Source organism: Pristiophorus japonicus, chromosome 8, assembly GCF_044704955.1.
Source record: "Pristiophorus japonicus isolate sPriJap1 chromosome 8, sPriJap1.hap1, whole genome shotgun sequence".
NCBI lineage: Eukaryota > Metazoa > Chordata > Chondrichthyes > Pristiophoridae > Pristiophorus > Pristiophorus japonicus.
The window spans coordinates 25,523,322-25,542,602 of record NC_091984.1 but is presented as its reverse complement, the minus strand read 5'-3'; the positions used below and the strand labels follow the sequence as shown (position 1 = coordinate 25,542,602).

At 44.4% G+C, this 19,281-nt stretch overlaps 1 protein-coding gene across 5 annotated transcripts in view; it reads left to right on the top strand.

The window, feature by feature from the left end:
- Positions 1-19,281, top strand: part of tgfbr3 (transforming growth factor, beta receptor III) — a 285,519-nt gene that overhangs the window by 200,542 nt on the left and 65,696 nt on the right. For all 5 annotated transcript variants that reach the window (XM_070886589.1, XM_070886591.1, XM_070886590.1 and 2 more), the window contains 2 exons: positions 18,125-18,305; positions 18,623-18,791. In XM_070886589.1, coding sequence (XP_070742690.1) covers positions 18,125-18,305; positions 18,623-18,791 — 350 coding nt within the window. The remainder of the gene's footprint in view (positions 1-18,124; positions 18,306-18,622; positions 18,792-19,281) is intronic.

Genomic DNA, 19,281 nt, shown 5'->3' with positions numbered 1-19,281 from the left:
GTTTAAAATAAACTTACCATAGTGGGCAGGGTTTTTAACAATAAAATATTTTTTTTAATTTAATTGTTTTTGTATGTTTTAAGACTCTTTCACCTGTAAAAGTAGGCTATGCGCCTGTTTTTATCAGGCACAAGAGTTTTGAGGACATTTGCTGGGCAAGATATGGGTAAATACCGCAATCTTACCCTTCCAACTGTCCTCACTCCTGAGTTACGGAAGATCTGTCAAGCTCCAGCTTGACAGATCGGAAAAGCCGGTTTTCAGCGCATGCACATTGTGCGTTGAAAACCGGCTTTTGCGATGCCTTCCCGGGTCCGTACACACTCGGTATGGACCCAGGGAGGCTTGGATTTCCATGCCAATGTGCTTGCTTTCTTTTCCATTATAATCCACATAGTGTGTGTGGGTGGGGGGGGTAAATTTCATGATTCTACACTTCTAGTCGGAAGCCACTCTCACAGAGCACGTGTCACAGAATCAAGGCTACAGCCCATCTTCGACCCACACTCCCTATAGACGCTGTTTCATGGAATTTAGTTTCTGGTACTAATGTGCAGTTGTAGCTATACTGGGTAAGCTATGATACATTAGCAAACTACAGCGAATCATCCAACCACCAAGACGGCATTTGTATTTAGAGTGGTTGCCAGTCACATTGTATAGAGTTCAATCCTACTTTCTTTAACACTTGGATTAAAGATAAACATAAGATATAACACTAATGCTATAAGACTCAACTTTGCAAGGAGATACTAACTATTTCCTGGTGCTAAAATTGTAACTAGATTTTGAACTTAACCCTGAAGCTCTGATATATGTGCTAATTCACAAAATGCAAACCATTCCAGATTACTGAAATTATTTTTGTATTGGGAAGTTTTGTTGAGTTCGTGAGCTTTAATGTATTAACAAAATTAATTGCCATTCCTGTGTCTAATACTAATCACATAAGTATAGCATCCACCTTTTGACTACTAAATGTCACTTGTTGAAACCTGTAGAACTCAACGGTAAAGGTAGATTATGGATTATCTACTGTAGATGCTACCTATTGTGTATATTTTAATAGATGGTGGCTGCCAATAAGTTGAAATTGTTCCATTATACTATTATGCTGAGGAAGAACAGTGTATGGTAGAATCAAAGCAAAAGTGCCAGTGCAGTATAGCTGAAGGAGTGAAACCCCCTCCAGTGGGTAGTTTTCCACCTATTTTGCTGGACACCATGGTTTCAGATAGCTTGAGCTTGACCACAGATCAGCAGGCCCTAAAACTACAATGCATGATGACATCAAGAACGGTAAAACAAACGTCCATTACCCAAATGTTTTTTCTAATTTAGCCCTATGTTGGTTGTGTGAATTGTTTAGCTACATTTTTCTTGGAAATCGCTGGCCCCAAAAGGCTGTGGATGCTGGGTCAATTGAAACTTTCAAAGCTCAGATTTATTTAATTTTGTTGGGTAAGGATATCAAGGAAATGGAGCAAAAGCAGGTAAATGGAGTTGGGATACACATCAGTCATGATCTAATTGAATGCTGAAACAGGTTTGAGGCGCTGAATAGTCTACTCCTGTTCCTATGTCTCAAACTGTTTCCAAATTTGCAGTTGGTGTTCCTCCAAAGCCTCTGCCCTCCCCGTCTCTGTAACCTCCTCCAGTTCTACAACCCTCCGATCTCTGCACTCTTCCAATTCTGGCCTCTTGCGCATCCCCGACTCCCTTCACCCCACCATTGGCGGCCGTGCCTTCACCTGTCTAGGCCCTAAGCTCTGGAATATCCTGCCTCAACCTCTGCCTCTCTACCCTTCCCCTTTTTGTCCAAGTTTTTGGTCACTTGCCCTAATATCTCCTTATGCGATTTGGTGTCAAATTTTGTTTGATAATGCTCCTGTGAAGTTCCTTGGGACGATTTACTATGTTAAAGGCGCTATATAAATGCAAGTTGTTGGTACCATAATGTGCCTTAATTATGATTTATTTTACATTGTACTATAGTGAACCTTGCATTTATTATTTTGTTTTATTCCAATTGCAGTAACTTAGCCAGATTTCCTAAGGATAATGTCTAAAGGTTAAACAGCTGGTTGTCTCCACTTTCTAACTTTTTGGCACCAATCAATGGAATGTCAGACTCCAATCCATCTGCATTAAATTTGTGCTGCGTGATGTACATTTCAGGAACTAGTGCGGAAAAAATACGGTACCATGAAAACAGTGGACTGTGCACTGAGGGAACTAGAGAAGGAAAATGTACAAGTTGCATAATGCTTAGAGAAGTGAAAAGAATGGCAGTAAGTAGATGAAATAAATCCTGTTGCAAAGTTATTCTCCATCTTCTACAACCTAGGGTGTTGTTTCTCAGGGGAAAAAGGGATTTCAGCTGGACTGTCTAGACCAGATTTAGTAAATGCATCAAAATGCAGATTGCTGGGCACATGTTGTTTATCACTGGAACATGAAATGTACTGCACTTGCTACAATTAAGCCAGTTTCTGTGGGCCAGTGTTTGCTGGCAAACTTGAATCAATGTTATATTTTAGCTTTCGTAAGAGTTGTAGTACGCTCATTCACGACTGCACCATTGTTTATATTTGTCAATTACTTTCACATTTTAAAGACTGAAATTGAATAAATTCACTTTTACAAATTAGGAGGTAATAGCCATGGCTCCTTAACAATAGTGAAAATATGGGCCCAGATTTTGTGGGCAGCCGTTCATTACACTTACACTTGTCCACAGACTTTCTATGTTTTTTTGCACAGGAATTTGCCGTGATTAGAAACCCATTTCGGCGCGGCGATCTCTATTGGGAATCTGTGAACAGGGAAAGCAACCACTTATCTCCTTAACCAGTCAGATTGAAAAATCCTTATTGAGGAAAGCAGAGTCCAAACAAGATAGTAGTTTATTCAATGCCAACTCATGTACAGAAAGCAAAATAAAGAGAGGGAAAGATATATGTGGGATTACGATGGAGATAAAATAGAAAGAAAAAGTTGAAAAAAGTTAATATTTAAAAAAAAATTAAATCTCCAACAATAACTAAAATCTGAAGAAATGAGACTCCATATTTGTAAAAGTTAATTTTCACTGCCAGAGAGGATGTAGTAAATAAGACTTACCACATCATAAAAAAAATTACTTATACTGGATTAGGCAAGTCCTAACATTTTCTGGAGAGTTTAGTTGGTACCTATCACGCAAGGTCATGCCCTTCATGTGTTTGAAACCAAGTCTCTCAGCAAAATACAGCTTTTAGAGGAGCAACTCAGACAGCAACTTCCTGATTTCTACGTTTAATAGGGCTGATAGCCTCACCGTTATTTTTACCACAGAATTTGAGCCATGATGTTTTATAAGGAGTGGGACATAGATGGATTTTCCAGATTAGGAACATGTTCCCGATACTAGGATATTATACTGGGAGGGGGGTGGGAGGGAGAAGGGGGCTGAGAGGAGAAATATAGGTAGCAAACTTAAGAGTCTAGATTTTGGATTGGGGCGTACGAGGGTATGATGACCCTTGCTTGGGAAAAGAGTACCCTCTTAACGATTTGTAATTCAAATTATTTCAATTTTTTGTTGAATTTTGATCGCCATTGAAGGATTGTAGTACTAGTGTAGGGACCATTTTCAACTTTTTGGAGCCAGTAACTAGATCAAGTAATGGAAAATCTGATTGGTGTTAGATGCAGCATGCCTTCTATTTATCTAAACCTTAAAACCCACTAAGACTGCATCCAAGAATTTGAGAGCAAGTATCATTGGGCTCAATTTTGGCCAGGAGTTGCTCTGTTTTTTTTGGAGTAGGCTGCTTTTTCTAGCATAACTTAAAAAATCCCCAGTTTCCCCAATCAATTTGCACCAGCATCACTCACTTAGTTACGTTTTTTTTTAGGTTAGTTTTTTTTTTCTCAAAAGGGGGCGTTACCAGCCACCTACGCCAGTTCTGCCCATTTAGGCAACTTTGGCCAGCTAATGGTTACTCCATTTCTACTTAGGCCAGCGTATGTGGCCACTTGGGAAAATCCTTGCGGAGAGATAAAGAAATCGACGCAGATAAGTACATCAGAGGCCATTCAGCCTGAGATAGGGATGGGAAGCGGAGAGGACCTGGACCTAAACCAACAAAGCCTTACCCTTAGCAATGTTTGCAAACAAAAACTACTAACAATTCTATAAGAAATAAAAAATTAAAGTCCTACCTTCATCTTCAAACTGCAAATCACCTTTCTGCACTCGGCCTGGGAAGGCAGTGGGCTGGTGCGGGAGGCCACTCGCCCTGGGCTAGGGGCGGGGCAATGCAACGGAGGCAATTCGTCCTGGGCTAGGGGCGGGACAACGCACCGGGAGGCCACTTGGTCTGGGCTAGGGGCGGGAGCGAGTGAACTGACCGGCATCAGGATTCAATGGAGAGGCTGCAAGCAAATCAACGGAGAGGCTGAGGGCGAGTAGCATAGAAACATAGAAAATAGGTGCAGGAGTAGGCCATTCAGCCCTTCTAGCCTGCACCGCCATTCAATGAGTTCATGGCTGAACATGCAACTTCAGTACCCCCTTCCTACTTTCTCGCCATTGAGCTGGCCGGCATCGGGATTCAACGGAGAGGCTGCAAGAAAATCAACAGAGAAGCTGGGGGGGTGGGATGGGGGGGAGGCAGCTGGCAAGCATCGGGGGCCACAGAGAGGGAGAGGCTACAATTCAACGGAGAGGCAAGCGGGCGGGGGAAGGGAGAGAGGTCACAAGACTCAAAGGGGGGGGGAAGAGAAAGGTCACAAGACTCATTGGTGGGGGGGGGGGAAGAGAGGAGAGGAGAGGACAAAAGACCTTTGGGTGTGGTCCATCCATACAGACTTTGGGGGGGGGGAAAGGTGGGGCGATGTGAGAGAGAGAGAGAGAGAGAACTGCGAACCTGTTCTGCCTGCTTTCCTGCCATTTTGAACTTCTTTGAAAGTTTAACTTTAAGTTGGGGGGTGGGGGGGCAATACTGACAGTGCCATACCTTTTGCAAGCGTTCTGCATCATTGTGCTATGTAGGAGACAATTGATTAGAGCTCATCACATCAGGAACATTAGAGCCCGTAGGCTGCTGGGCAGGAGGCCTTACCCACCTCGGCAATTTCGAGTCAGGCGTTCGTACCTGCACCTGAGTAATGCAGAATGTGTTAAAAGGCTGCGTTTCCGCAAAGAAGTTGTCCGTGAGATCTGCGAGTAACTGAGACCAGACCTGCAGCCGAGAAGCAGCAGGTGGACTGCTTTGTCAGTTGAAGTGAAGGTTACATCTGCACTTTCATTCTATGCCTCCGGATCGTTTCAATCTACAACTGGAGATGTGTGCGCCATCTCTCAACATGCAATACATGTCCCCATTCGCCAGGTTTGAGCAGCAGCCAGAAGGGCAGAGCTGGCTACTGGGAGACAAAGGGTACGGCCTCGCCACCTGGCTCATGACGTCCCTACGCGTAACCTGGACGGAAGCTGACCGTCAATACAACATGTCGCACATTACGACGGGCAGCATCATAGAGAGGACTCCATTGGCATCTTGAAGCAGCGTTTCCGATGCCTGGACCATTCCGGAGGCTACTTGCAATACTTCCCTGAGATTGTCGGTCAGTTCACTGTTGTGTGCTGCATGCTGCATAACTTAGCCATCATGAGGCAGCAGCAGCTGGTAGTGGAAGAAGACTCACCTGCTGTGAGAGTGGCTGATAATGATTTGGAAGATGCAGGTGACAAGGTGGAGGAGGATGATGATGATGATGAGGAAATCATGCAAGTGCCTGAGGCCGTAGCATGACGGCAGAGGAGGGCGGGTCATCGTACTCCTTTAATGATTGCTCGAGCCTTGCGCTAGCAGCTCATTCATGAACACTTTACTGATGCCTGAGGGCTCAGCAACAACGATTACACATGGACATGTTTATTTTTTGGAGCTGTTCTGTAATGTTGTGTTGTATTAATGGAACATGATTCAGTTTTAATATAAAATATATTTTATTCAAAAGTTTACAATGTACTTAACATTACTGTAATAAAATTATTCTTGTATCAAACGACTTTAATATGACTCATTAAGATCATTTAAAAACTTTAAGATCACTTAGAAACCCATTTCTCATCCCCCTTATTCTAACACCGCCCGCCGAGTCTTGGACTCTCCACTACCCCTGCCCGCAGGCGGTGGTGCAGTCATTTTGGGCTTGGTACCAGGCTTATTCCTTCTAACATCTCATTTAATGTGTACTTCTTGATGGGTGGGGGGGTCAGGTGTTAATGTGGCCCTCAATAGAGCCGGGACCAATATCCTTGCGGGGGGGGGTGGGGTTCTAGTGCTGTTGGGAAGGGTTTAAACTAGCTTTGCAGGGGGATGGGAACCTGAGAATAGATTCAGTAGGGAGGGGAGTAAAGCTGGAATTAGAAAGCAAAAATAAAGAAAGTGAGTTTGAAGGAGAGAGGAAACAAGCAGGAAAAAACAAACTTAAAGGCACTTTGTCTTAAATGCACTTGTAACAAAACAGATGGGTTGACGGCACAAATTGAGACAAATGGGTATGATCTGATAGCCATTACAGAGACATGGTTGCAAGGTGACCAGGACTGGGAATTAAATATTCAGGGGTACTTGACAATCCGGAAGGACAGACAGAAAGGAAAAGGAGGTGGGGTAGCTCTATTGATAAAGGATGGAATCACTGCAATAGTAAGAAACGATATTGCTCAAATGATAAGGATGTTGAAACAGTTTGGGTGGAGATAAGGAACAATAAGGGGAAAAAGTCACTGGTGGGCGTAGTCTATAGGCCCCCTAACAGTCGCAACTCTGATGGTCGAAGCATAAACCAGGAAATAGTGGGGGTTTGTAAAAAGGGAACAGCAATAATCATGGGTGATTTTAACCTCCATATTGATTGGACAAATCACATTGGTCAGGGTAGCCTTGAGGAGGAGTTCATAGAGTGCGTAAGGGACGAGTTCCTTGAGCAGTATGTAACGGAACCAACCAGGGGGCAGGCTATCTTAGATCTGGTCCTGTGCAATGAGACAGGATTAATAAACAATCTCCTAGTAAAGGATCCCCTCGGAATGAGTGATCATAGCATGATTGAATTTCAAATTCAGATGGAGGGTGAGAAAGTTGGATCTCTAACCAGCGTACTAAGCTTAAATAAAGGAGACTATGAAGGTATGAGGACAGAGTTGGCTAAAGTGGACTGGGAAAATAGATTAAAGTGTGGGACGGTTGATGAATAGTGGTGTACATTTAAGGAGATATTTCACAACTCTCAAGAAAAATATATTCCAGTGAGGAGGAAAGGGTGCAAGAGAAAAGATAGCCAGCCGTGGCTAACTGAAGAAATAAAGGACGGTATCTGTTGTGTATCTGTAAAGCATGCACTCCCATGTTCCTCCACCAGGGAGCACATCCCTTGGGAGCACTGTATATAAACCGGCCCCTAAGGCCTGTTATTCACTCTGGAGTGTCTTAATAAAGACTGAGGTACAGTCTCATCTGTGTTAGGAACACAACAACTAGCGACGAGTACACGAATCCAACGCAAAGATGCAGCAAACTGTGGGCATCATGGAAAAGTTCTGAGGGTGAGTACTGGGGAGCCTATATCGAACAGCTAGACCAGTACTTTGTAGCCAACGAGCTGGACGGAGAAGGAAGCACTGCAAAAAGGAGAGTGGTCCTCCTCACGATCTGTGGGGCACTGACCTACAGCCTCATGAGGCTTCTTCTGGCTCGGTGAAACCCACAGATAAGTCGAATGAGGAGCTGTGTACATTGGTTCGGGAGCATCTTAACCCGAGGGAGAGCATGCTGATGGCGAGGTATCAATTCTATACGTACCAGCGATCTGAAGGTCAGGAAGTGACGAGCTACGTCGCCGAGCTACGGCAACTTGCAGGACAATGTGAGTTTGATAGCTACCTGGAGCAAATGCTCAGAGACTATTTTGTACTGAGCATTGGCCACGAGACCATCCTACGAAAACTTTTGACTGTAGAGACACCGACCCTCAGTAAGGCCATTGCGATAGCACAGGCATTTATGTCCACCAGTGATAACACCAAACAAATCTCTCGGCACACAAGTGCTCGCAATGTTCATAAATTAACTGGAATTGTGTTTACGAGCAGAAATGTACAGGGCAGAAACCACGAGTCTGCAACTGCCAGCGGGCCTCAGGTGACCCAGATGACTGAGTCCGAACAAAGGATTGTTGGCGTTGTGGAGGCTTCCGTTCAGCCTATTCATGCCACTTCAAAGGGTATGTTTGCAAGAGCTGTGGAACAATGGGGCACCTCTAACGAGCTTGCAGACGAGCTGCAAGCTCTGAAAAACCTGCGAACCACCACGTGGCAGAGGAAGATCGGTCCATGGTGGATCAAAGCAATTTCGAGCCTCAGAAAAAGGAGGCAGATGCTGAAGTACACTGGGTGCACACATTTTCGACGAAATGGCCACCTATAATGCTAAACGTAAAATTGAATGGCTTACCCGTAGCCATGAAACTGGACACTAGCGCTAGCCAATCCATCATGAGTAAAAAGATGTTTGAGAGACTGTGGTGCAACAAGGCACTCAGACCAGCCCTGAGCCCTATCCACATGAAACTGAGAACGTACATCAAAGAGCTTATCACTGTCCTGGGCAGTGCCATGGTCAAGGTCACCTACGAGGGCACGGTGCACGAACTGCCACTCTGGATTGTCCCGGGCGATGGCCCCACACTGCTTGGAAGGAGCTGGCTGGGCAAAATCTGCTGGAACTGGGATGACATCCGAGCGCTATCACATGTGAATGAGGCCTCATGTACCCAGGTTCTTAACAAATTTCCTTCCCTTTTTGAGCCAGGCATTGGAAACTTTTCCGGGGCGAAGGTGCGGATCCACTTGGTCCCAGAGGCACGACCCATTCACCACAAGGCGCGAGTGGTACGTCCCATGATGAGGGAGAGAGTGGAAATCGAGCTGGACAGGCTGCAACGCGAGGGCATCATCTCCGCAGTGGAATTCAGCGAGTGGGCCAGCCTAATTGTTCCAGTACTCAAAAGTGATGGCACAGTCGGGATTGCGGCGATTATATTAATCGTTTGTCGCTACAGGACCAATACCCATTACCTAAAGCAGACGACCTATTTGCGACGCTGGCAGGAGGCAAGATATTCACCAAGCTCGACCTGACTTCAGCCTACATGACGCAGGAGCTGGAGGAGTCTTCGAAGGGCCTCACGTGCAACAAAACGCACAAGGGACTGTTCATCTATAACAGATGCCCGTTTTGAATTCGGTCGGCTGCAGCGATCTTACAGAGAAACATGGAGAGCCTACTCAAGTCGGTACCACGCACGGTGGCTTTTCAGGACGACATATTGGTCACAGGTTGGGACACCGTCGAGCACCTACAAAACCTGGAGGAGATCCTCCAGCGACTGGATTGCGAAGGGCTGCGGCTGAAGAGGTTGAAATGCGTCTTCATGGCAACAGTAGTGGAGTTTTTGGGGAGAAAGATCGCGGCGGACGGTATTCGGCCCACAGTCGCCAAGACAGAGGCTATCAGGATCGTGTCCAGGCCACAGAATGTCACGGAGCTGCGGCCATTGCTGGGACTCCTCAACTATTTTGGTAACTTCCTACCGAGGTTAAGCACCCTCTTAGAGCCCCTACATGTGTTATTGCGCAAAGGTGAGAACTGGGTATGGGGAAAAAACCAAGTAATTGCTTTTGAGAAAGCCAGAAAAATGTTATGCTCCAATAAACTGCTTGTATTGTATAACCCGTGTAAAAGACTTGTGCTAGCATGTGATGCGTCGTCGTACGGAGTCGGGTGTGTATTACAACAAGCTAACGTTGCAGGGAAGTTGCAACCTGTCGCCTATGTCTCCAGGAGCCTGTCTAAGGCCTACAGCATGTTTGAGAAAGAGGCATTAGCGTGTGTGTTCGGGGTAAAGAAAACGCATCAGTACCTGTTTGGCCTCAAATTTGAGCTGGAAAGCGATCACAAGCCCCTCACATCCCTGTTCGCTGAAAACAAGAGGATAAATACTAATGCCTCAGCCCGCATACAAAGGTGGGCACTCGCACTATCAGCGTATACCTATACCATCCGCCACAGGCCAGGCACCGAGAACTGTGCGGATGGTCTCAGTCGGCTACCATTGCCCACCACAGGGGTGGAAATGGCGCAGCCTGCAAATTTGTTGATGGTGGCGCAGCCCGCAGATTTGTTGATGGTCATGGAAGCGTTTGAAAATGATAAATCACCTGTCACGGCCCGCCAGATTAGGACTTGGACCAGCCAAGATCCTCTGCTATCCCTAGTAAAAAAAAACTGTGTACTGTATGGGAGCTGGGCCAGCATCCCCGTTGAAATGCAAGAGCTAATCAAGCCGTTCCAGCGGCAAAAGGACGAGCTGTGCATTCAGGCAGACTGCCTGTTGTGGGATAACCGCGTAGTGCTACCCAAAAAAGGCAGGGAGACGTTCACCTCGGATCTCCACAACACACACCCGGGTATAGTAATGATGAAAGTGATAGCCAGATCCCACATGTAGTGGCCTGGTATCGACTCTGACTTAGAGTCCTGTGTATGGCAATGCAGTGTGTGTGCTCAGTTGAGTAACGCGCCCAGAGAGGCACCACTAAGTTTGTGGTCCTGGCCCTCCAGACCATGGTTGAGGATCCATGGCGACTATGCAGGTCTGTTTCTCGGTAAAATGTTCCTGGTGGTGGTGGATGCTTGTTCAAAATGGATTGAATGTGAAATAATGTCGGGAAGCACAGCCACCGCCACTATTGAGAGCCTGAGGGCCATGTTTGCCACCCACGGCCTGCCTGACATACTGGTCAGTGACAACGGGCCATGTTTCACCAGTGCCAAATTTAAAGAATTCATGACCCACAATGGGATCAAAACATGTCGCCTCGGCCCCGTTTAAACCAGCCTCCAATGGGCAGGCAGAGCGGGTAGTACAAACAATCAAACAGAGCCTTAAACGAGTCACAGAAGGCTCACTCCAAACCCGCCTGTCCCGAGTACTGCTCAGCTACCGCACGAGACCCCACTCGCTCACAGGGGTGTCCCCGGCTGAGCTACTCATGAAAAGGACACATAAAACCAGACTCTCGCTGGTTCACCTCAACCTGCATGATCAGGTAGAGAGCAGGCGGCAGCAACAAAATGTAAATGATGGTCACGCCACTGTGTCACGGGAAATTGATCTGAATGACCCCATGTATGTGCTAAACTATGGACATGGTCCCAAGTGGATCACGGGCATGGTGATAGCTAAAGAAGGGAGTAGGGTGTTTGTAGTCAAACTAGACAATGGACAAATTTGCAGAAAGCACCTGGACCAAACAAGGCTGCGGTTCACAGACAGCCCTGAACAGCCCACAACAGACACCACCTTTTTCGAGCCCAAAACACACACCCAAAGGATCAACGACACCATGCTGGACCAGGAAATCAAACCCAAACCCACCAGGCTCACCCAGCAGCCCTGCAGAGCCAACAACACGCCAGCCCAGCGAGGGCACAGCCAACACACCAGAACAGACACTTGTACCGAGGCGGTCCACCAGGGAAAGAAAGGCTCCCGACCGCCTCACCTTGTAAATAGTTTTCACTTTGACTTTGGGGGGGGGGGAGTGATGTTGTGTATCTGTAAAGCATGCAATCCCATGTTCCACCACCAGGGAGCGCATCCCCTGAAGTCCCAAGGGATCCCAGCATCCCTTGGGAGCACTATATAAGCCGGCCCCTCAGACCTGTTACTCACTCTGAAGTGTCTTAATAAAGACTGTGGTCACTGTTACTTTAACCTCCCTATGTGCAGTCTCATCTGTGTTAGGAACACAACAGTATCCTATTAAAAACAAGGGCATACAAAGTGGCCAAAGCTAGTGGGAGGATAGAAGACTGGGAAGCTTTTAAAAGCCAGCAAAGAACGACTAAAAAATGATTCAGAAAGGGAAGATAGACTATGAAAGTAAACCAGCACAAAATATAAAAACAGATAGCAAGAATTTCTATAAGTTATATAAAAAGGAAAAGAGTGGCTAAAGTAAATGTTGGTCCCTTAAAGGTTGAGACCGGGGAATTAGTAATGGGGAACATGGAGATGGCAGAAACTCTGAACAAATATTTTGTATCAGTCTTTACGGTAGAGGACACTAACAATATTCCGACAGTGGATAGCCTAGGGGCTATGAGGGGGAGGAACTTAACACAATCACAATCACTAAGGAGGTGGTACTCAGTAAGATAATGGGACTCGAGGCAGATAAATCCCCTGGACCTGATGGCTTGCATCCTAGTGTCTTAAGAGAAGTAGCGGCAGAGATTGTGGATGCATTGGTTGTAATTTACCACAATTCCTTGGATTCTGGGGTGGTCCCAGCAGATTGGAAAATTGCAAATGTCACGCCCCTATTTAAAAAAGGAGGCAGACAAAAAGCAGGAAACTATAGACCAGTTAGCCTAACGTCTGTGGTTGGGAAAATGTTGGAGTCCATTATTAAAGAAGCAGTAGCAGGACATTTGGAAAAGCAAAATTTGGTCAGGCAGAGTCAGCATGGATTGATGAAGGGGAAGTCATGTTTGACAAATTTTCTGGAGTTCTTTGAGGATGTAATCAACAGGGTGGATAAAGGGGAACCAGTGGATGTGGTGTATTTGGACTTCCAGAAGTCATTTGACAAGGTGCCACATAAAAAGTTACTGCACAAGATAAAAGTTCACACAATTGGGGGTAATTTCTTAGCATGGATAGAGAATTGGTTGAGTAACAGAGAACACAGAGTCGGGATAAATGGTTCATTCTCTGGTTGACAACCAGTAACTAGTGGGGTGCCGCAGAGATCAGTGCTGGGACCCCAACTATTTACAATCTATATTATCGACTTGGAAGAAGGGACTGAGTGTAACGTAGCCAAGTTTGCTGACAATACAAAGATGGGAGGAAAAGCAATGTGTGAGGAGGACATAGACAGGCTAAGTGAGTGGGCAAAAATTTGGCAGATGGAGTATAATGTTGGAAAGTGTGATGTTCCAAGTGAGTGGGCAAAAATTTGGCAGATGGAGTATAATGTTGGAAAGTGTAATGTTGGCAGAAAAAAATCAAAGAGCAAGTTGTTATTTAAATGGAGAAAGATTGCAAAGTACTGCAGTACAGCGGGACCTGGGGGTACTTGTGCATGAAACAAAAAAGGATAGTGTGCAGGTACAGCAAGTGATCAGGAAGGCCAATGGTATCTTGGCCTTTATTGCAAAGGGGATGGAGTATAAAAGCAGGGAAGTCTTGCTACAGCTATATAAGGTATTGGTGAGGCCACAGCTGGAATACTGCGTGCAGTTTTGGTTTCCATATTTACGAAAAGATATACTTGCTTTGAAGGCAGTTGAGAGAAGGTTCACTAGGTTTATTCCGGAGATGAGGGGGTTGACTTATGAGGAATGGTTGAGTAGGTTGGGCCTCTACTCATTGGAAGAATGAGAGGTGATCTTATCGAAACGTATAAGATTATAAGGGGGCTTGACAAGGTGGATGCAGAGAGGATATTTCCACTGATGGGGGAGACTAGAACTCGAGTTCATGATCTTTAGAATAAGGGGCCACCCATTTAAAAGAGAGATGAGGAGAAATTTCTTCTTTCAGAGGGTTGTAAATCTGGAATTCGCTGCCTCAGAGAGCTGTGGAAGCTTGGACATTGAATAAATTTAAGACAGAAATAGACAGTTTCTTCAACGATAAGGGGTTATAGGGAGCTGGCGGGGAAGTGGAGCTGATTCCATGATCAGATCAGTCATGATCTTATTGAATGGCGGAGCAGGCTCGAGGGGTCGTACGGCCGACTCTATGTTCTTATGCTCGTGCGTGGTCATCACTGTTCTCCACTGCACATGTGCAGACGTCCCGGCACATTCTCCAGCACAGAACGTAGGCTCCACCCCGCCGAGTCGACTGGCCACGCTGCGCGACTGCAGTGAAGAGGCCAGACAGTGGCCATCGTTGCAACATTTTTTTCCGGCGCATCTCGGAACGTACATAAACAGCACAACTCCCGTAAGTGCGCTGAAAAACAGGCTTGGCCAAAATTGAGTCCATTACCTTTATTTATGTTGTACTTACGCTGCTACTCACTTGGTATGGGGGAAAATGTCCTCTGTGTACTGCGTGTAACAAATCATAAACCCGTCCATATTGAATGCATAGTGCATGTAGGAAATTTTCCCCCTTGATGAGCGTAAAATCCACCAATGTAACAGTAATTTAGTTTTCTTTGTTTTAAATTTATCATGAAACAGAAACACTCCTAGAATTTATTTAAATTAACACTATTTTTGCCACAGCAAGAAAGATTTTCGCTGTGCTGTATATAGCTACATTTTGTACAATTGAAGCTGGTGCAAAAGGACTAGAGGCTGCAGAGAGAAATTAATGGGTGAACAGAGCAGGAGATAACTTGCACACTTTGACTAGTTTTGCGATCTTTTGATGAACTCTGCAATATGAGTGTTACATCAAGCATTTCAGTGCTAGATATGTTGAAGCACTTGTAGCAAGAATAGCAGGAGACCATGGCCTGAAGCTTCAAGCTCATCGCATGTAGATTTCGAGGACTCCGTGAGGTAGATTTTCAATGACACTGGGCGTACAACTGGCATTGTGTTTGGCCGTCTGTTATAGAAACTGCCCAATTTTCATTTAGATTGGTTTTGTAATAATAATTTTATAGTTTATCTGTCTTGGAATCACGGAATTTTACAGCACAGAAGGAGTCCATTTGGCCCATTGTTTCGGTGTTGGCTGTTTGCTTGATCAATATAAGATTAATACCACTGTTCTCCATTTCCCCATAACCCTGTATCTAGAGGCTGCTTCAGATATTATCTCCTTTACCTGGAAAAGATGCAATGGTCTCTGACTCAAGTGCTTGCTGTGGCAAAGCCTTCACTGCTCCAACAATTGTCTGTATAAAGACATTTCTCCTAACTTCCCAATCTTTGCGATAAATTTTAAATGAATGGCCCCTCCACTTTCAAAACCCACAAAATTTTAAAAAGCAAGATTTAAATTTCCCACTCGCTCATCTTTTCTGCACTACTATTTTACTCTACGCCTGAATTTCCTCGACATTTTCTATCTGTTTATTGAATCCTGCACCCAAACATATTTTGGCTCATTATAATGTCTTCTTCCCCAAGCTACAAAGCTATACACGTGAATTTCCTGCAATTACACTAGTTCAAAACAAGTGTAAAATTACTCCAAGAATTTTAGATGTAGCAGTATTTTTCTGGTGTAATAGTGCCATTTTTTAAGTGTTTTTAATTTATCCTCACTCAGGCCTACACTGTGTTTTCTGTTCCTTTGAATGCATTTTTATGTCATCAGTCACATTAAAAATTGTCAAGGTTCCGCCATGCTGTATCTAATGTACATGAATGATGGTTAGATGAAACTTTAATTTTCACGCTTAAAAAAGGAATATATAGTGTGAGTCCCGCACTTCCCTTGGGCCCAATTATTTTTGCTGATTTCCGCTTGTTTATGTCGATTTTTAGGTTGCACCATATGTTAATGAGAGTGACAGGAAATTTTCTACCATACCTCTGAATTTTTTTAACAAGCTTCCCATGCCTGCTGGACTCTGTTATGTTGTGGGTTGCCTTTCTGACCCATAGGGGAAAATTTTAGCCTCAAAAAACAGGTGGACTGGGGTCAGGTGGGAAGATAAACTTTAAAAAAAAACTGAATCTCGACTGCGACCCATCCACTTCCAGTTTTAACGCAGGCGGGATGTGGTATGGGCAGCCAACTTGCTTCAGGAGACCATAATGATGCAGGTGTGCCTCAGATTGAACCACCATTTCAAATTAAACTCTGGCAAGTCGGGTTCCTCAGGCCTCAGGGAATCCGCCAGCCAAACTAAGGCAAGGACTGCTGGATCCAGGAGGTAAGTGCCTTCACACTTGCATGCTGGATCCAGTGTGCTTGGCTCATACATCCACTGTGATCGGACACCCCCCGATGCTCCTCTTTCTGGCTACAGGCAGGAAACCGAGTTTTGAAATGTTAATCAGGCCCAGCCGTTAAATTCAGCAGGGCCTGCTAGAAACCCGTTCTCCTGGGTTTTCTGACCGCTTTCTGCCCCCAGTCCCAACCCGCCTTCAGATTAAAATTTCACATTCCATTATGCCATCCACAATAACTTGCATTATATTTCTACACCTGGTCTCTTTGTTAGCATTTCACTTGTGGACTTCACAGCTGAACTTTATTTATAGTGCTTGCATAACTATAAAGGAGTTAATTGTTGTTTCAGCACCATCATTACAGTTTTTTTTTCTAATTTGACTGTTCAGTTCTGCATTCCCTATAGTACTTCATTCTCCTCAAAAACCAACCCTTGATCCCACTGTGCTTGCAAGCTACAGCCCCATCTCCAACTTCCCTTTCCTCTCAAGTCCTTGAACGTGTTGTCGCCTCCCAAATCCGTGCCCATCTTTCCTGGAACTCCGTGTTTGAATCCCTTCAATCTGGTTTCTGCCCCTGCCACAGTAACCAAAACTGCTCTCATCAGAGTTATAAATGACATACTTTGTGACTGTGACAAAGGTAAACTATTCCCTCATCGTCCTTCTCGATCTGTCTGTAGCCTTTGACACGGTTGACCACTCCATCCTCCTCCAATGCCTCTCCACCATCATCCAACTGGATGACACTGCACTCACCTGGTTTCATTCTTACCTAAATTGTAGCCAAAAAAATCACCTGCAATGGCTTCCCACTCCTGCATCATTATCTCTGGTGTCCCCCAAGGATCTGTCCTTGGCCCCCTGCTATTTCTCATCTATATGCTGCCCCTTTGCGACATCATCCGAAAACACGGCGTCAGTTTCCACATGTACACTGACGATACCCAGCTCTACCTCACCATCACTTCTCTTGACTCTCTCCATGGTCTCTAAATTATCAGACTGCTTGTTCGTCATCCAGTACTGGATGAGCAGAAATTTTCTCCAATTAAATATTGGAAAGACCGAAGCCATTGCCTTTGGTCCCCGCTACAAACTCCGTTCCCTAGCCACTGACTTTGTCTCTCTCCCTAGCATCTGTCTGAGGCTGAACCAGGCTGTTCGCAACCTAGGTGCCATATTTGACCCTGAAATGAGCTTCCGGCCACATATCCGCGGCATAACTAAAACCACCTATTTCCACCTGCATAACGTTGTTCCTCTCCGCCCTTGCCTTGGCTCATCCGCAGCTGAAACACTCATCCATGCCTTTGTTACCTCCAGACTCGACTACTCCAACACACTCCTGGCTGGTCTCCCACATTCTACCATACGTAAACTTGACGTCATCTAAAACTCAGTAGCCCGTGTCCTAACTCGCACCAAAACCATCACCGCTGTGGTCGCTGACCTACATTGCCTCCCAGTTAAGCAATGCCTCAATTTCAAAATTCTCATCCTTGTTTACAAATCCCTCCATGGCCCCTCCCCTCCCTATCTCTGTAATCTCCTTCAGCCTCACAACCCCTCTCCCGCCCCCGAGATGTCTGCGCTCCTCATTCTGCCCTCTTGAGCATCTCTGATTATAAATGCTCAACCATTGGTGGCCATGACTTCAGCTGTCTGGGCCCTAAACTCTAGAACTCCCTCCCTAAACCTCTCCGCCTCTCTTTCCTCCTTTAAGACACTCCTTAAAATCTACTTCTTGCTACCTTAATTTCTTCTTACGTGGCTCGGTGTCAAATTTATTTGTTTTTTCTTGTAAGACTCCTGTGAAGGCACTATATAAATACAAGTTGTTGTTGTTGTAGTAAAGCGCTTTATGGGGTTGTAAAAGGCGCTATATAAATCCAAGTCTTTCTTTTTTAGTAGTTGTAACAATTCCTAGCTCCAACTGTGCAATAAACAAACCTACATTTCTGCTATTGTACCAAAAAGAAAAAAGTAACTAATTTAATACACAATTAATGCATTGAGTAAATGAAACCCAACAATATTACCTGTCACTCAATAATGTAAAAAAAATTCTGCATTTTGATTTGATGAAAAGAAGTAGCTTTAAAAGCTGTTTTTGTTCTTCCATCCCTCAGGTTTCTAAGAATTCTACTGTTCAGTTTCCAACAGTAAACTTTACCTCAAGGTCATTGGAGGAGCATTCTCTGCCCCAAGGCAGCAAACATTTACTGCAATGGACCCAGAAAAAATATGGGTCTGTGACTTCCTTTACTGAACTGAATAAGGCTAATAATATCTACATCAAAGTGGGTGAAGGTGGGTCAGTCGTACTTTATAATGAAGAATATTTGTGTCCAGTAGTCCAAGCTGTATTACTCACTAGCCAGGGATGTGACTGTTATTAAGTTATACAGTTACTGTGTACAGTTATTTGAAATTGGTTTTACAGAATTATGGAGGTTTTGATTTTTTTCAAGTGTTTTATTTATGGTTAAATGTTTCTTACCTACAACTGTATATTTGGAACATTTAGAGTTTTTGTAACATTTTGTAAAATTGATATTTCAATAAACATTTATTAGAACTACAGTGAAACTAAGTAAATCATAGACAATATTTCTGACCCCTTTTAGATCCCCAATTGCCACCAACATGCATCATTGAAAAGAACTTTCTATCCCAGAATTATCTTGCTGCATATCTTAAGATACAACCTGCACAGGGCTGTATTCTATCCAACCCAACAGCAGAAAAGGAGGTTCATGTTATTGAACTTGAATCTCCAAGTTCTAGTCCATACAGGTAAATGAAAATGCTTGTTTGCTTTCTGTTCTTGAATACTTTAAATGCTGAATTACTGTGTGATTATAAGCATCATCACAATGCCGAGGATCTGGAGTGTTGTTAAAAGCCAAATATGTCCCAAAACTGCATTTAAATAAAGCATTTTTAGCTTGGGATTACATTTGATATTGTAATTAATCTCAGAATTTATGAAGTCGTGTAAACCTTCAATTAGATTGTAGCATAGTAACTCACTTCCAAGTATCAATAGAAGATTATTTAAACATTGAAATCTAACATTGCGACCTTTTCTGCCATCACTTATACATACTGTATTTGTAAAATCACATCATTTTTGACACCAGGCTTATAAACTATATATTGTCTCGTCTTTATTAAATTTTCATTACTTAGACAGAACTAACGTACTTCCAGACAACTCCCTGATGACCATTGCTTAATAGGGCACTTACATGTTCCAGTGCAGGATTATTTTGGGAGTCAGTTG